This window comes from Leptodactylus fuscus, chromosome 3 (assembly GCF_031893055.1).
Source record: "Leptodactylus fuscus isolate aLepFus1 chromosome 3, aLepFus1.hap2, whole genome shotgun sequence".
Lineage (NCBI taxonomy): Eukaryota > Metazoa > Chordata > Amphibia > Anura > Leptodactylidae > Leptodactylus > Leptodactylus fuscus.
The window spans coordinates 239,330,731-239,350,096 of NC_134267.1; the positions used below are offsets into that span (position 1 = coordinate 239,330,731).

The 19,366-nt window shown below is 42.1% G+C and overlaps 1 protein-coding gene across 1 annotated transcript; it reads right to left on the reverse strand.

The window, feature by feature from the left end:
- Positions 1 to 271: 271 nt before the first annotated feature.
- CIMIP2C (ciliary microtubule inner protein 2C) lies at positions 272 to 17,386 on the reverse strand. The gene is made up of 3 exons (XM_075269355.1): positions 17,287 to 17,386; positions 866 to 1,139; positions 272 to 388 (listed from the first exon to the last, which is right to left on the reverse strand). Exons 1-3 carry the CDS (start codon positions 17,358 to 17,360, stop codon positions 272 to 274), a joined length of 465 nt encoding a protein of 154 aa, XP_075125456.1. The 5' UTR covers positions 17,361 to 17,386.
- Positions 17,387 to 19,366: the final 1,980 nt, after the last annotated feature.

Genomic DNA, 19,366 nt, shown 5'->3' on the forward strand with positions numbered 1-19,366 from the left:
TCTTCTTGAAAAGGTGATAGTCTACCCAGCCTAATGTCTGGGGCTTTTAGGGACCCCATAGCGGTACCGATCCATTTTGAGCACAACTGCATATACTTGGACAGGGGTTAGGGGCAGTTAAAGGTGACACAAAATTATTCTTTCCCCCTAATATATGACAGGGGATAAATCGTTGATCGCTGGAACCCCCACCAATCCTGACAACCCCTGTGTTTTAGTTCTGTATAGTACGTAGCGCGCACCCCCCCCCCCCCCCCCCCCCATAGGATACTCACTCCTGCTGGGGTACAGGGTAGGTTTCCTCATTCTTGACGGGCAGGATGAAGTGCGGTACTTGGGGCACGGTGCCGGTTTTGTCCCGGTAGTGGTCGCGGTGCTGCTGCGCGCCCTGAAACAGAAGGCAATAGGATCAGATATCTCACAGCATCGGTGGTGTAGATCTGACTTCTCAGTCCCGGTTATTGGGGTGACATTGCTGGGAGCCCTAAGGGTCTTCCGTCTTCCTTGCAAATTTTAAGATGTGTGGGTGAGACCCGCATAGCCCCATACATTATAATAGTCCTACACAGTAGATTGCTAACGTCTGTATGGATTGAAGTGCTTATTGCAACCCCGAGTGGCCCCCCATAGGTGCAGCGGGCCCCGGCACTTACCCAGGATGGCAGGGTGCAGACATCAGCCCTGTATACAAGTCTGCTTTTGCGATTAATATGCATGTATGTGACATATACTTGTGAGTGTTTACCCTTTCCTTGCACATCCCTACCATATATCATAGAGTCTGCTCTATAGTACATGTATATACGTCATACATAGCGTGTCCTATGTTTGGAGGCAGAAGACATTGTCACTACATTGCACCGACCTTCATGAACTGGCTCAGCTCCTGTGTGCGGTTATAATCCACATTGTATCGGGACCAGGTGGGACTGTATAGGAATCTGTCCCAACCTCGGGAGCGGTTACCGATCACCAGCGCGGGGTCATTGGAGAAGCTGGTGGGAAACTGCCCCCCCTTATAGTACGGACTGTGACTGGTACTGAGAGCTGCGGAGCGGAAATCCTGAAAGCAGCGCGCCGTGGTGTTCCCATATGTGTCACCATAAGTGAAGGCTTCTGTAGGGATGTGGCCACGATACCTGCACAAGAAGCCACACAGATATCAGATACAGTGTTAGAGGGGTCAGCCACTTTGTAATGATAATAATCGATCTTCTGCGTTGTTCTCTATCACCCGCCATTCTTGAAATATCCACGATCTTAATTTTTATATTTCAATTAATTACTTCAAAACATAAGAAATGTAATTTTTGCACAAAAACTGGTATTTTAAAAGTTATTGCTACAAGAATTATAAACATAAACCTGAATGTGGCGATAGCTCCTGAGATTCTATAGAACATACATATATACATATAACTTACATATAACATATTATATACATACTAGCATCTGCCTGCGACTTGTTTGTTGGCGCCGACCCGCGTATACATATGCAATGGGTGCTGGCAATAATCTGCCTGGGCTCGCGTCCTGACTCTGTGACTTCTAAGTATATGCACAGTATCTGTAGGTGCGGCCCGGCTCCCCCAATTCCTCCAGTCACCTGCGCACGCGACACCCACTTCTCGCGCATTCTAGGCGGCCCCCACAACCACCCTTCTGACTCCCCACATTTCCAGAGGACCCCCCCCCCTTTCTCACATCTCCAGCAAGCTCCCGGCACCAACCCCCCTCGCCCCTTCTCCAGCAGTCTCCTGGCACCAACCCCCACCCCTCTCCGGCAGTCTCCCGGCACCCCCCCTTCCCCCCCTACCGCAGTCTCCCGGCAATAAACCCCGATCCTTTAGCAGACTCCCGGCATACCATTAAACCCTCCCATGCCGTCGGTTGCAGAGGCGTTACCCCTGTCGTACTAACGCAGTATGTGGAACCGAGACATGCCGCTAACTTTTCTGCTACTCTCACTCGCCGCTGGCAGAGGCTGAATAGTAAGGAGGCGCACACAGCAGACAAACGCCGCAGAGTCACACACCAAGGCCGAATAGTGGCGGCAGCTCAGAGCATCGCAACGCCATGTTCCTGAGCCTGCACACTTCTATCTAGCACTGCCCACACACTCGCGTGATCCTATGGGTGAACGGCTGAAGGGCCTGAGGTGACGTCATCTTGGGTCCTTTAGCCCAGCGTGAACATGAATTTGGCGGCTCCAGTAGCGAGGTACAGGCATTTAGCCGCATAATAAGTAGCCTATGTTTCCTTCCCAGTTCCACTGTATGTGTGTGCCGATTGTGAGGCTAATCCGTGCAGGCGTTTTGGCGTGATTGAGGAACAAACATCCAAACTCACAAACTTTCACATTTAAGTAGGATTAGTAGGATAACATACATATACTGTATACATATAACATACATATACACATATAACATACATAATTGCATGATAAACAAAAATTCAGTTTGAAGTCTAAGATCTGTAAAATGTGCAAAAATTTGTTAAACATGTTCATGGTTTACATTTCTTGGCTGTGGACTTCTGCTTATACCGATGAGCTGACAAATCACGCCGAAGCGTCCAACAGTAGTTTGCCAACATGGCGGCACTCCCCCGACCCTGATAGCGTGGCTCCATCACAGACATGTCCTGCTGGTGGAAGCGCTCGCCGTGTTCATCGCTGACTGCGACTAGGTTTTCTAGAAGGGCTATTCCACACCTACCTTTTGTATGTAAATCGCCTCAGTAGATTTTGAATGAGTCTGTTATTATTCATATGCTAATGAGCCTTCTCCGTGCACCCCGGAAGTCTCTTTGTGCACTGTCTCCTGTGTATATAGCACAAGCTGCTGCTGCTGACTCCTCCCTCCTCTCATACACAGTACACAGCAGGGAGAGGAGAGCTGGCTGGGAACTTCCTGTGCAGCGAGAAGCTCATTAGCATATGAATAAAAACAGATTTATTCAAATACTACTGAGGTATTTTGCATATAGAAGGTCGGTGTGGATTAGCCTTTCTAAAGCCTATGCAAGGATGTGATTAGTTAAAAAAGACTTTTGCCAATGATAGAGCCCCTTTAATAAATAATTATACTACAATATTCATATATATATATATATATATCCTACTAATACTATAAATGTGAACGTTTGTGTGTTTGGTACCCGGGGCAAACCTGGGTATACTACACAGAAACAGATGTAGCAGAGCTGAGACACGAGCACAGATGGATCATCGCCAGCAACAATTGCATGCATATATGCGTGTCGGTGCCAACAGCAACACAGACAGAGTCGCGGGTAGATGCTAGTGTATATATAGAGAGAGAACATAATATATATATATGTTGTATGCTGTCAGAAGCTTGTAGTCCTATTTAAGCAAAATAATGCTTAATAATTTATTTGACAAAATCTTAAGAATTTGACCTGATAGATCAAAACGGTTTCCAGATTTGAAATCCGCATAAAAAACTGATTAAGAAACACTTACTGACCTGTAAGATATCCACAGCATGTTATCCAGTGTAATGATTCCTGCTGAGAACCGCACAACTCCCCCACCATACAGTGTAAGGGTAAGTTCACAAACGTTTTTTTGGTTCGGAACCTGGGGCAGAGACTGACTCAGATTCCGGACCAAAAGACGGGTAGCCGCGACTAAATGCAGGTGCACTGCACTCTGTTCCATATTAGGCCCAATAAATAGGCATAGTCGAGAGGAGGGAGTGTCTTCACACTTCTAATACTGCCCCTATGTACAAGAATATAACTACTATAATACTGCTCCTATATACAAGAATATAACTACTATAATACTGCTCCTATGTACAAGAATATAACTACTATAATACTACTCCTATGTACAAGAATATAACTACTATAATACTACTCGTATGCACAGGAATATAACTACTATAATACTACTCCTATGTACAAGAATATAACTACTATAATACTACTCCTATGTACAAGAATATAACTACTATAATACTACTCCTATGTACAGGAATATAACTACTATAATACTGCTCCTATGTACAAGAATATAACTACTATAATACTACCTCCTATGTACAGGAATATAACTACTATAATACTGCTCCTATGTACAAGAATATAACTACTATAATACTACCTCCTATGTACAAGAATATAACTACTATAATACTACTCCTATGTACAGGAATATAACTACTATAATACTGCTCCTATGTACAAGAATATAACTACTATAATACTACCTCCTATGTACAGGAATATAACTACTATAATACTACCTCCTATGTACAAGAATATAACTACTATAATACTGCTCCTATGTACAAGAATATAACTACTATAATACTACCTGCTATGTACAAGAATATAACTACTATAATACTACTCCTATGTACAAGAGTATAACTACTATAATACTACTCCTATGGACAAGAATATAACTACTATAATACTACCTCCTATATACAAGAATATAACTACTATAATACTACTCCTATGTACAAGAATATAACTACTATAATACTGCTCCTATGTACAAGAATATAACTACTATAATACTGCTCCTATGTACAAGAATATAACTACTATAATACTGCTCCTATGTACAAGAATATAACTACTATAATACTGCTCCTATGTACAAGAATATAACTACTATAATACTGCTCCTATGTACAAGAATATAACTACTATAATACTGCTCCTATGTACAAGAATATAACTACTATAATACTACTCCTATGTACAAGAATATAACTACTATAATACTACTCCTATGTACAAGAATATAACTACTATAATACTACTCCTATGTACAAGAATATAACTACTATAATACTACTCCTATGTACAAGAATATAACTACTATAATACTACTCCTATGTACAAGAATATAACTACTATAATACTACCTCCTATGTACAAGAATATAACTACTATAATACTACTCCTATGTACAAGAATATAACTACTATAATACTGCTCCTATGTACAAGAATATAACTACTATAACACTATTCCTATGTACAAGAATATAACTACTATAATACTACCTCCTATGTTCTTGGACAATGTTATGTTTTCCTAGCCTTACCGTCATATAATCACAAGGATATACCGCATACGTAGAAGTTGATGTTGCTGTAATTACACATTGATCTGCTGATAATGCTGGTAATTTCCGGCAGTGTATATTAGGTGTAGCAGAGCCCAGTTGGTTTTCTACTTCAGCACTGATTACATTCAGTAAAGACTTGTAGACTTTGCTGATGTTTCTGTAATTAAATGCATTATCTTCATCGCTCAGGCTCATTAGCTCAGTGCTAGTCTATCAGCCCTGAGGCGCAACGTAGTGGAAGACGGACCAAACCAGGTTCACAGATAAGAAGCCATCACACAGATCATCACAGAATAAAGGATGAAAGAGGTCATCGAGGGTCTGACCACTGTGACATCAACTCTTCTTTATCTTTTGAGAATAATACCAGCATACTGCGGGGAGATTTATGAAGACTGGTGTTATTATAGAAGTTATATCCCTGTACATTTGGGGCAGTATTATAGTAGTTATATTCTTGTACATAGGAGCAGTATTGTAGTAGTTATATTCTTGTACATAGGAGGTAGCATTATAGTAGTTATATTATTGTACATAGGAGTAGCATTATAGTAGTTATATTATTGTACATAGGAGTAGCATTATAGTAGTTATATTATTGTACATAGGAGTAGCATTATAGTAGTTATATTCTTGTACATAGGAGCAGTATTATAGTAGTTATATTCTTGTACATAGGAGGTAGTATTATAGTAGTTATATTCTTGTACATAGGAGTAGTATTATAGTAGTTATATTCTTGTACATAGGAGCAGCATTATAGTAGTTATATTCTTGTACATAGGAGCAGCATTATAGTAGTTATATTCTTGTACATAGGAGCAGCATTATAGTAGTTATATTCTTGTACATAGGGAGCAGTATTATAGTAGTTATATTCTTGTACATAGGAGGTAGTATTATAGTAGTTATATTCTTGTACATAGGAGTAGTATTATAGTAGTTATATTCTTGTACATAGGAGTAGTATTATAGTAGTTATATTCTTGTACATAGGAGGTAGTATTATAGTAGTTATATTCTTGTACATAGAGTAGTATTATAGCAGTTACATTCTTGTACATAGGAGTAGTATTATAGTAGTTATAGTCTTGTACATAGGAGTAGTATTATAGCAGTTATATTCTTGTACATAGGAGTAGTATTATAGCAGTTATATTCTTGTACATAGGAGTAGTATTATAGTAGTTATATTCTCGTACATAGGAGCAGTATTATAGTAGTTATATTCTTGTACATAGGAGGTAGTATTATAGTAGTTATATTCTTGTACATAGGAGTAGTATTATAGTAGTTATATTCTCGTACATAGGAGCAGTATTATAGTAGTTATATTCTTGTACATAGGAGTAGTATTATAGCAGTTATATTCTTGTACATAGGAGTAGTATTATAGTAGTTATATTCTTGTACATAGGAGGTAGTATTATAGTAGTTATATTCTTGTACATAGGAGTAGTATTATAGCAGTTATATTCTTGTACATAGGAGTAGTATTATAGTAATTATATTCTCGTACATAGGGGTAGTATTATAGTAGTTATATTCTCGTACATAGGAGCAGTATTATAGTAGTTATATTCTTGTACATAGGAGTAGTATTATAGTAGTTATATTCTTGTACATAGGACTAGTATTATAGTAGTTATATTCTTGTACATAGGAGCAGTATTATAGTAGTTATATTCTTGTACATAGGGAGCAGTATTATAGTAGTTATATTCTTGTACATAGGAGTAGCATTATAGTAGTTATATTCTTGTACATAGGAGTAGTATTATAGTAGTTATATTCTTGTACATAGGAGTAGTATTATAGTAGTTATATTCTTGTACATAGGAGTAGTATTATAGTAGTTATATTCTTGTACATAGGAGGTAGTATTATAGTAGTTATATTCTTTTACATAGGAGCAGTATTATAGTAGTTATATTCTTGTACATAGGAGCAGTATTATAGCAGTTACATTCTTGTACATAGGAGTAGTATTATAGTAGTTATAGTCTTGTACATAGGAGTAGTATTATAGTAGTTATAGTCTTGTACATAGGAGTAGTATTATAGCAGTTATATTCTTGTACATAGGAGTAGCATTATAGTAGTTATATTCTTGTACATAGGAGCAGTATTATAGTAGTTATATTCTTGTACATAGGAGGTAGTATTATAGTAGTTATATTCTTGTACATAGGAGTAGTATTATAGTAGTTATATTCTCGTACATAGGAGCAGTATTATAGTAGTTATATTCTTGTACATAGGAGTAGTATTATAGCAGTTATATTCTTGTACATAGGAGTAGTATTATAGTAGTTATATTCTTGTACATAGGAGGTAGTATTATAGTAGTTATATTCTTGTACATAGGAGTAGTATTATAGCAGTTATATTCTTGTACATAGGAGTAGTATTATAGTAATTATATTCTCGTACATAGGGGTAGTATTATAGTAGTTATATTCTCGTACATAGGAGCAGTATTATAGTAGTTATATTCTTGTACATAGGAGTAGTATTATAGTAGTTATATTCTTGTACATAGGACTAGTATTATAGTAGTTATATTCTTGTACATAGGAGCAGTATTATAGTAGTTATATTCTTGTACATAGGGAGCAGTATTATAGTAGTTATATTCTTGTACATAGGAGTAGCATTATAGTAGTTATATTCTTGTACATAGGAGTAGTATTATAGTAGTTATATTCTTGTACATAGGAGTAGTATTATAGTAGTTATATTCTTGTACATAGGAGTAGTATTATAGTAGTTATATTCTTGTACATAGGAGGTAGTATTATAGTAGTTATATTCTTTTACATAGGAGCAGTATTATAGTAGTTATATTCTTGTACATAGGAGTAGTATTATAGTAGTTATAGTCTTGTACATAGGAGGTAGTATTATAGCAGTTACATTCTTGTACATAGGAGTAGTATTATAGTAGTTATAGTCTTGTACATAGGAGTAGTATTATAGCAGTTATATTCTTGTACATAGGAGTAGTATTATAGCAGTTATATTCTTGTACATAGCAGTAGTATTATAGTAGTTATATTCTTGTACATAGCAGTAGTATTATAGTAGTTATATTCTCGTACATAGGAGCAGTATTATAGTAGTTATATTCTTGTACATAGGAGTAGTATTATAGTAGTTATATTCTTGTACATAGGAGGTAGTATTATAGTAGTTATATTCTTGTACATAGGACTAGTATTATAGTAGTTATATTCTTGTACATAGGAGGTAGTATTATAGTAGTTATATTCTTGTACATAGGAGTAGTATTATAGTAGTTATATTCTTGTACATAGGAGTAGTATTATAGTAGTTATATTCTTGTACATAGGAGTAGTATTATAGTAGTTATATTCTTGTACATAGGAGGTAGTATTATAGTAGTTATATTCTTGTACATAGGAGGTAGTATTATAGTAGTTATATTCTTGTACATAGGACTAGTATTATAGTAGTTATATTCTTGTACATAGGAGGTAGTATTATAGTAGTTATATTCTTGTACATAGGAGTAGTATTATAGTAGTTATATTCTTGTACATAGGAGTAGTATTATAGTAGTTATATTCTTGTACATAGGAGTAGTATTATAGCAGTTATACTGTTACTATAACCTATTGTGACATGTTGACTATGTAGATATAAGCATGCAGTACATAATGGATCAGTAATTGGTTATTGTTACGCATGGCCGCTTGCGCCTCCTGCTGGTGTAGATATGGTGCAGAGTTCTTACAGGCGCTGTAGATTACTTATTATATGACTATATACACAATAATTTCTCACTCTGTTGTTTATTATTGTGCTGTCTGAATCTTATAGTACCGCTGTATTTCTAACGTTCTGCATCTGCCTAGGTGGTCTCTATAGATATATATGGGGTGATCAGGGCCCGTATACGCGCCGTACCAGCTGCCACGTTATCACAAGTACTCGGCTCTGTAAATATTTAAAGGGACCATGTATTATGTAGCATCCAGATCTTCTCGCTAGACTATTATACAAGCCCCGACTGTCACTGAATAGAGCAGCGAGGCCTCGCAACGCAGAATGAATCGCCGCTTGACATGTACGGCGTAATTGGTCTCACGGGAGATGCGGAGTTACGAGATTTACGTGAAGGATGTTTATTGAACATGGTGAAAATAAGTGGAAAACGGTGGAAACGTTATTAGCAAAAAAGGCGAAAAGAAAACGTGTAATGTACTTGTTAGGAGGAACTTATGGCGCTATATAGGGATGGTAATGGGAATGCTTTATACTGCTGCATCACCATAGACCCCAGGGATACAATATAAACCCTCACCAGTATGGTTGAGCCAATCTTGAAATTTCAGGATCGTTTTTAAAATCTGATTTCCGATCATTTTCCATTCGATTCCTATCCTAATGCAAGTCAATGGGATTTTTTAAATAATCGGAGATCTGATTTAAAAAACGATCCTATTCACTACACAGCATGTAGTCCAAAAATTGATTCAATTTTTTGGACCCCACGCTGTGTAGTGATTACCCCTCCCAGTTCTTCTTCGTCCGGTCCTCTGTCCTTCGCATCTTCAGAGTGCCCCCCGCCTCCCTAGACTAGTATTGTAGAGATGCAGGGATTAGGCGGGGCTTGGTGCGGCTGGAGAGTGTGGGCGGGGAGACGTGAGTGACCTGCACACCCTCTCCTAAGCCCCACCTTCTCTATAATACTAGTCTAGGGAGGCGGGGGTGGAGTGCTCTGAAGCCACATGAAGGAGAGAGGACTGGACCAGAAGAAGGCAGTGGCAGCACTTCTGAGCAGGTAAGTTGAGCGAAGTTTGCCAATAGATAGATATTACTGTACATTGACTTGTCTAGTAGATAGAGAAGTCAATGTACAGTAGTATCTATCTACTCGGGAACTTGCCTCGTCGTCCTCACAGCAGCACAGCACACAGTGATTTACCGCAGCCTGCCACTCTTCTGCTTCATCCCTGTTTTACCGTATATTCAGCTGAGTATACAGTAAAACAGGGACGAAGCAGAAGAGTGGCAGGCTGTGGTAAATCCATAGGAATGAATGGACGCAGCCGGCACGCAGGGGGTTAAGCGGCCGGCCGCTTCCATTCATTCCTATGGGTGCTAAGCTTTTCCCACAATCATTGGCCAGTAGCCAAGCATTGTGGGAAATAAGCCCCGATCTCGATCCTACCCGAAAAGATCGGGATCGGAATTCCGATCGCGATTGTGAAATTTTCTCAATCGCTGATCGGCATCCAATCTTTTCCGATCCTGATCGCTCAACCCTACTCACCAGGTTATTAGAGACATTTTTCACTAACCACTAGACCACCAGGAACATATTTACTAACCTAGATACCAGGGTTATGATATATATAGGGATGGTAATGGGCATGCTTTATACTACTGCATCACCCTAGACCCCAGGGATATAATATAAAACCTCACCGGGTTATTAGAGACCTTATTCACTAACCACTAGACCACCAGGACAATATATTACAAACCTGTTGTCCAGGTAGTTTGTAGCTATCGAGTCAGTTGACCATGGAGATATAATTTCTACTTTATTGTACTATTAGAGACATTATTCGCTAACCACTGGCCTACCTGGAAAATAATCACTAGCCACCTGGACAAGAAAGTTGTAATATATCAACTCCATGGAACCTGGGGATAGAACTTCTTCCTCCCCAATCTATTATAAACATTATTCACTATCCACTAGGCCACCAGGAAAATAGTCACCAACCACATGGACACCAAGTTGTGATCTATTGAATCTGTAGACACCAGAGATACAATTTATAGCTGATGAGACTAGTACGGAGATTATTCACTAGCCACTAGACCACCAGGGATATTAAGCTGTACTTGAGAGGTCCTTCCGTTAGCAGTATGGACTCCATGTCTTCAGAGAAGGTCTGCTGGTTTAGGGACCATCAGGGTTCAGGTCACTGAATATTGGATTACTGATGAGCTGGGTCACTAAGGCCACGGTGCAGACCACTAGGCCACCAGGGATAGATACCTAGGGTGGGGTCTGCAGTTCTCTCTTGTGGCCCCTCATGCCCTGCTTTAGACAAAGGAGTAGGGTGGAGCGATCGGGATCGTAAAAGATCGGATTCCGATCGGCGATCGAGTAAATTTCATGATCGCGATCAGAATTCCGATCCCGATCTTTTCCGGTGGGATCAAGGTCAGAGGTTATCTCAAGATCGGCTCAACCTCATTCATAGGGTTGAGCGATTGGGAAAGATCGGATCCCGATCGGCGATCGAGCAAATTTTGGGATCGGCTGGCAAATGATCAGAAATCGGATTTTAAGATCGATCCTGAAATCTCAAGATCGGCTCAACCCTACAAAGGAGATTTACAAAGCAAAATCTGGCACATTTCTTACAGACCGCTGTATAATGGGGAACCCCAGGGGGGCGCCGTGTCGGTGTTTTTGAAGCTTTTTGCACCCAGCTCTTCAGTTCCAAATAATACCCATAGAAAAGGGCGCGGACTGAAGAAGTCAAAAATTGCACCAAATTTATCAAAGCCATGCACCAGTTATGATACATGTGCACTGTAGCCACGTGGTGAGATGTCCAAGATGCCTCGTGATTTGCCCCGCACATATCGTGCACCATATGGACACAGTTTGCACAGCGTGCGCCATTTTTTCCAAGCTGTTAACCATTTTGCAACCCGTCTATCAGTCCCCTGCAGTGTTTCTGCTCTCCGGAGTGTTCCTTTAAGCCATCCCTAGAATGAGGTCAGGATGGGTAAGTGGGCTTTTCCGGCTCACTCTTACCCTCAGTAGTGCAGGTAAGTTGCGGTGTCCGCGCACGGCTTGTTAGGCGAGCCGGTAACAGAATCCCCGCTCCTGTATTATGTAACCGAGATGATGAAAAATTTATCGGCACAAAGAAAGCCGCACTTGTTTTCCATTCCGGGAGCAGAAAATAGGACTGGGAGCAGCGGAGCTCAGCACAACATGGGGGGCCTGCAGATGTGGCCTTAAAGGGGTCTACAGGAATGGTGGTCGAGGGGGTGACCCCTTGGCCGATGCATCAGCACCCTCACTATATGGTACCACCTTGGATACTGTAGTACCGCACACTGCTACAACAGTGGATGGTCCTACAACCGGGGCCCCTTCACTGCTGCTGGAGCTGGACCCAGAGGTCTCCATCTCAGGGACACGTTAGTTCCTGCACCCACCAATCCAACTCCAATGACAAATTCACTTTAAAGGGATTTTACAAGACGCAGTAACAGGCATAACCCATAGACAGGTGTGGCGCTGTTACTGAAGGAGAGAAGCCATGTTTTTCTCAAGCTATGGCTGCCACTGCCTTGGTGTGACCAAAGATGGCCACCACTCCCTTGGCCTGAACAAAGATGACGAGGTCACCCTCCGACTCCTTCGATGATATTAGTCAATGGAGGTGCATTGTGACCCCTAGTGTGCCACAACCGCCACTTCAGGTTGCCAAAAAGTTGAGCAATGTTCGACATTAGTGAAGGATCCACAGGGCGACCCAGCAATCTATGGTCTCCTGTAAGGCTGGAGACGAAAAAAGTCCAAAAAGTGTCAACTACCACCGCTATCTTTTTAGCCTATGCCCCATTAAATTTTCATTCTTAAAGGGATTCGACCATTAAAATCAAATTTTTTTTTGTCAATGACACGTAGGAATAGCCTAAAGAAAGGCTATTCTTCTCCTAACTTTAGATGTCTTCTCAGCGCCGCTGTTCGGTATATAATACGGTTTTCATCTGTATGCAAATGAGTTCTCTCGCAGCACTGAGGGCGGGCCCCAGCGCTCAAACAGCACTGGGGGCGTCCCCAATGCTGCGAGAGAATTCTCCAGCGCCACCTCCAGCTTCTTCAGGAACGGCTTCTTCACGCGTCTTCTTCCAGTGCTGGCTTCAAACTTGTAGGCCGCAGCCACAAGAAAAATGGCTGCTTACACAGTAAGTAAGCGGCCATTTTCTTGTGGCCGTGGGCATGTGCAGTTGGCTCTGTCCGAAGCCCAAGGTCTAGAAGTTTGAAGCCGACGCAGGGAGAGCCCGTTCCTGAAGAAGATGGAGGCGGCACTGGAGATTTCTCTTGCAGCATTGGGGACACCCCCAGTGCTGTTTGAGTGCTGGGACCCGCCCCCAGTGCTGCGAGAGAACTCATTTGCATACCGACGAAAACCGGGATTTCTATCGAACGCTGGTGCGGAGAAGACATCTATAGTTAGGAGAAGAATAGCCTTTCTTAAGGCTATAACCCCTTTAAAGGGGTCTTCCCATCCAATCAGTTTATTCCCTATGCCCAGGATTGGGGATACGTTGCGGGTCTACAGCAGTCCGACCACTGGGACCACCGATCTCTAGAGACGCCGAGATTTTACCCCCTGTCCTGAATGGAGTCGTTTTCAGACAGACACTCAGGACCCCCAGAGACCACCAGTGGAAGTCACAAATATGACATCACAACGCGAAGACCCCTGAGCACTGCTGAAGGGGTTCATTTACTTTACGCAGGTCTTCAATCATTGACCCCCTTCCCATATCATCCCTCGAAATGGAAAGGATGATCTCTGGAGAACTTCCCCTTTAAGCCGCCTTAGCACCGTGTACAGCCGTACACATCAGCTCTGATAGCGGCGATCACAAGGATCTGCGTTCCTGCCGCGGTTTAGCCTGTGACTTGTGTTCCGGCGACGCGGGGCTGAGATAAATAATTGATAGAAAATAAATAATTGAATAAAACTAATTAAACAGCAATAAAGTTTTCTCGGCTCCTGACACTAATTGTCTCCAGTACTCGGAGCCGCTATCCCCTCGTGTGTCCTCCTGGAAGGCAGAACAGGACGGTGCGAGACGCGGACAGAGGCAACGTTACCATCTACAGAGGAAACCTCATGGCCTCCTGTTTACTGGGTTGGCGAGTATTAGAAAAACATGGCTGATATTCATATGTCGCAGTACCACACACTACCTGTTGACAGAGGTGGCGTAGTTGTGCAAGAAAGCAGAATGCTTTTGTAAACCTTATTATGGGGATACCGTCTATCCTTAGGGAGAGAAACCTGGACAAGTAAAGAATTACCTACCTGGTCCCGGGGATGCTTTTGATGGCCCTGTGCTATGGGGATGGATTTATTAAAGTCAGCCGTCCCCCATGACATAGGTAATTAAATGGGGAGGAGGCGGAGTGACCCCGTAGGATGGACCCAGAGGTGGGGGAGGCGGAGTGACGCAGTGGGGCGGACCCGGGGGTGTGGGAGGAGGTGGAGTGACATAGTGGGGCGGACCCAGGGGTAGGGAGGAGGAGGTGGAGTGGTGGGGTGGACCCAGGCGCGGGGGAAGCGGAGTGACGCAGTAGGGCGAACCCAGGGGTGGGGCAGGAGGAGGTGGGGCGGACCTAGGGGTGGGGGGGTGGAGTGATGCCATGGGGCAGACCCAGGGGAGGGGGAGGGGGTGGAGTGATGCCGTGTGTGGGGGGGGTGGAGTGACGAAATGGGGCGGACCCAGGGGGGGTGGAGTGACAAAATGGGGCGGACCCAGGGGGGGTGGAGTGACGCAGTGGGGCGGACCCAGGGGTGGGGGGGGTGGAGTGACGTGGTGGGGCACTTGGTGGCACTTACTGATTATGGTCTAGGGTTGAGCCAATCTTGAGATTTCAAAATTCCATTTTCAATCATTTTCCAGTCAATCGTGATTTTGAAATTTGCTCGATTGCTGATCGGGATCTGATCTTTCCCGACCCCGATCGCTCAACCCTATTAGGGTCCGGTGATGTATGTGAGTGATGTCACCTGTTCTACGCCAGCGACCACCCAGGTCTTGATTGTCATATCAGCCTCTCTGCCCACACCACCATGAGTCCAGGCACGGGACCGTACAGCAGAGTCATTTCACACCCACCGCCGCCAACCCTGAATTTCCTATAATTCCTGAACACCCCTTATATCCAGTGACTACCCCTCCCCTCCCCTCCCCTCCCCTCCATTGTGTCCAGGGCTCCTGTATGTCACCCTGTGCATTGTGAGGATCACCCCAAATAGCAGCTCTGTAACCCTGCAAAGTCTAGGTAGTAGAAGCCGGTCCAGAAGCTCCACAAGTCCCCACATACAGCACCCCAGAGCTCAGCTTCTCTGAACCCTGCGACTATAACATCCATGGAGGAGACTGGGGCATGTATAGTCAGCTAAAGCTATTCTGCAATGTGTGTGCCGCCATACAGCAGCAAAGATCCTTCTAGAAACTGAATAAAGGGGACTGCAAAGGTACCGGTACTACCTACAGCATCCCACATCTGAGCCTCCCTTATTGCTCAGATCATAAACTAATGAAATCCTGAGATATAGGAACCCGAACATGCAGGACCCCGGATCTCATCTTCCTGACACCTTGGAGAGAGAGGGGCTCAAGTTTACCAAAAGACAAGTAGCAGCAGCTCCATGTTGAGGAGGATGAGTAGACGTCAATTACAGACTGATATTTTCATGAATGCAAAATCCATTAAGGGCAGGGTCCTCCGCTCCGCACCCCCCGGGCACACACCTTGTGAGAGACCCAACCAGTGCCAGGGCTCTAGTACCAGCAGCAGGTGGCAAAATACTGCAGAGCTGGGATCAAAGCCCTATAATGTAACAAGTGCTGTCTGGGGGGGTGAAATGTTCTGCAGATCTGGAGACAAGTCAGTGTGGCGTACAGTAAGAATATAGATGGAAGAGAGCAGATGTCCAGGAAGGCCAGGAGTGTAATACTCTGCAGAATATGTAGAAAGAAAGGAGCAATATTCTGCAGATGTCCTGAAAGGCCAGACATGTAATACTCTGCAGAATATGTAGAAGAAAAAGAGCAATACTCTGCAGATGGCCTAAAAGGTCAAGAGTGTAATAATCAGCAGAATATATAGATGGAAAAGAGCAATACTCTGCAGATGTCCAGGAAGGCCAGACATGTAATACTCTGCAGAATATGTAGAAAGAAAGGAGCAATACTCTGCAGATGTCCTGAAAGGCCAGACATGTAATACTCTGCAGAATATGTAGAAAGAAAGGAGCAATATTCTGCAGATGTCCTGAAAGGCCAGACATGTCATACTCTGCAGAATATGTAGAAGAAAAAGAGCAATACTCTGCAGATGTCCTGAAAGGTCAAGAATGTAATAATCAGCAGAATATATAGATGGAAAAGAGCAATACTCTGCAGATGTCCAGGAAGGCCAGACATGTAATACTCTGCAGAATATGTGGAAGGAAAAGAGCAATACTCTGCAGATGTCCTGAAAGGCCAGACATGTAATACTCTGCAAAATATGTAGAAGGAAAAGAGCAATACTCTGCAGATGTCCTGAAAGGCCAGACATGTCATACTCTGCAGAATATGTAGAAGAAAAAGAGCAATACTCTGCAGATGTCCTGAAAGGTCAAGAGTGTAATAATCAGCAGAATATATAGATGGAACCAGAAACCAGAAAGATCAATGGTGTAATAATCTGCAGCTCATATGTAAAAGTATATGATGGAAAGCAGCGATGTTCTGCAGATCTTCAGTATAAAAATCTACAGATGATCAAGAAAAATATCAATTGGATAAAGGAAGGAAAGATCTGCAGATGTCTGGAGAGGTCAGTGGTGTAATAATCTGCAGAATATTTCTCTATGTATGTGTGCAAAGTGATGAGCTGCAGCATATACATACATATATTTGTCTATATCAGTTTGTTGTCAGGAATGAGAGGGAGCAATGATCTGCAGAGGGATCATGGGTGTAATAATCTGCAGGACACATCTGTAAGTATGTTAGTTGGTACGGGGGATGGAGTAATGTTCTGCAGAGAAGGTTATAGTATAATACTAGAATCCCCGGTGTATACAGGAGAGCAGACTCCTGCAGGGCATGCTGGGTCGCCCCCCTGGCCTGGGTCATTGAGGGTATTTTTTGTCTTTCACCCCTCTGGCTCCATAGTGGTACATTCCCGAATAGACTTTTTTCATAGTTTCTGACTGTGCTGCAGATTTTGGAAAGTCATGCTGCACTGTAAAGCATTTCCCCCCAGTGTTCAGGCTGATGAGGGTGTTCTACAGGTGTCTATACCAGGCAGGGGGCACAGTGAAGGGTAATGAAAGGGTTACCGCCGTCCTGTCTCTGACAACATCCGAGTGTCTTACCCAGGCATGAGAGCAGGTGGGATGTAGGTGGCATTGTTGTGGGTGATGAGGGTGCCGGCGCTCCTGGATGCCATCTGTCAGGTCCTCTGCTGTAATGTGACCCCCGGCAGCAGCAGGGTGCGGTATCCCGGCAGTCAGTATGCTGCTTATTGTACTACACAGTCCTGTTACCCGGGAGAGTCACAACAAACATTCCCTGGCAACAACACTCTCCTGTGATGTCACACTGCATATAGTAATACAACACAGACTCCGCATATAACACTATACTACAGTCAGAGATGTCACACTGTATATAACTACACCCTGCATGTAACACAACCCAACTATCACTATACTACAGTCAGAGATGTCACATTGTATATAACTACACCCTGCATGTAACACAATCCAACTATCACTATACTGCAGTCAGAGATGTCACACTGTATATAACTACACCCTGCATGTAACACAATCCAACTATCACTATACTACAGTCAGAGATGTCACATTATATATAACTACACCCTGCATGTAACACAACCCAACTATCACTATACTACAGTCAGAGATGTCACATTATATATAACTACACCCTGCATGTAACACAACCCAACTATCACTATACTACAGTCAGAGATGTCACATTATATATAACTACACCCTGCATGTAACACAACCCAACTATCACTATACTACAGTCAGAGATGTCACACTGTATATAACTACACCCTGCATATAACACAACCTATCACTATACTACAGTCAGAGATGTCACACTGTATATAACTACACCCTGCATGTAACACAACCCAACTATCACTATACTACAGTCAGAGATGTCACACTGTATATAACTACACCCTGCATATAACACAACCTATCACTATACTACAGTCAGAGATGTCACACTGTATATAACTACACCCTGCATGTAACACAACCCAACTATCACTATACTACAGTCAGAGATGTCACACTGTATATAACTACACCCTGCATGTAACACAACCTAACTATCACTATACTACAGTCAGAAATGTCACACTGTATATAAATACACCCTGCATGTAACACAACCTAAGTATCACTATACTACAGTCAGAGATGTCACACTGTATATAACTACACTCTGCATGTAACACAACACAACTATCACTATACTACAGTCAGAGATGTCACACTGTATACACCTACACCCTGCATGTAACACAATCCAACTATCACTATACTACAGTCAGAGATGTCACACTGTATATAACTACACCCTGCATGTAACACAATCCAACTATCACTATACTACAGTCAGAGATGTCACATTGTATATAACTACACCCTGCATGTAACACAATCCAACTATCACTATACTGCAGTCAGAGATGTCACACTGTATATAACTACACCCTGCATGTAACACAATCCAACTATCACTATACTACAGTCAGAGATGTCACATTATATATAACTACACCCTGCATGTAACACAACACAACTATCACTATACTACAGTCAGAGATGTCACACTGTATATAATTACACCCTGCATGTAACACAACCTAACTATCACTATACTACAGTCAGAGATGTCACACTGTATATAAATACACCCTGCATGTAACACAACCTAACTATCACTATACTACAGTCAGAGGTGTCACACTGTATATAACCACACCCTGCATGTAACACAACCTAACTATCACTATACTAGTCAGAGATGTCACACTGTATAGAACTACACTCTGCATGTAACATAATCCAACTATCACTATACTACAGTCAGAGATGTCACACTTTATATAACTATACCATGCATGTAACACAATCCAACTATCACTATACTACAGTCAGAGATGTCACACTGTATATAACTACACCCTGCATGTAACACAACTTAACTATCACTATACTAGTCAGAGATGTCACACTGTATATAACTACACCCTGCATGTAACACAATCCAACTATCACTATACTACAGTCAGAGATATCACATTGTATGTAACTACACCCTGCATGTAACACAATCCAACTATCACTAAACTACAGTCAGAGATGTCACACTGTATTTAACTACACCCTGCATGTAACACAACCT

Coding starts and splice junctions, on each gene's coding strand:
- CIMIP2C (XM_075269355.1), bottom strand. CDS start 17,360: ATGGCATCCAGGAGCGCCGGCACCCTCATCACCCACAACAATGCCACC. Junction 1,140..17,286: donor CCACCTGCTCTCATGCCTGG/GTAAGACACTCG, acceptor CTTCTTGTGCAG/GTATCGTGGCCACATCCCTA. Junction 389..865: donor AGCTGAGCCAGTTCATGAAG/GTCGGTGCAATG, acceptor CTTCTGTTTCAG/GGCGCGCAGCAGCACCGCGA.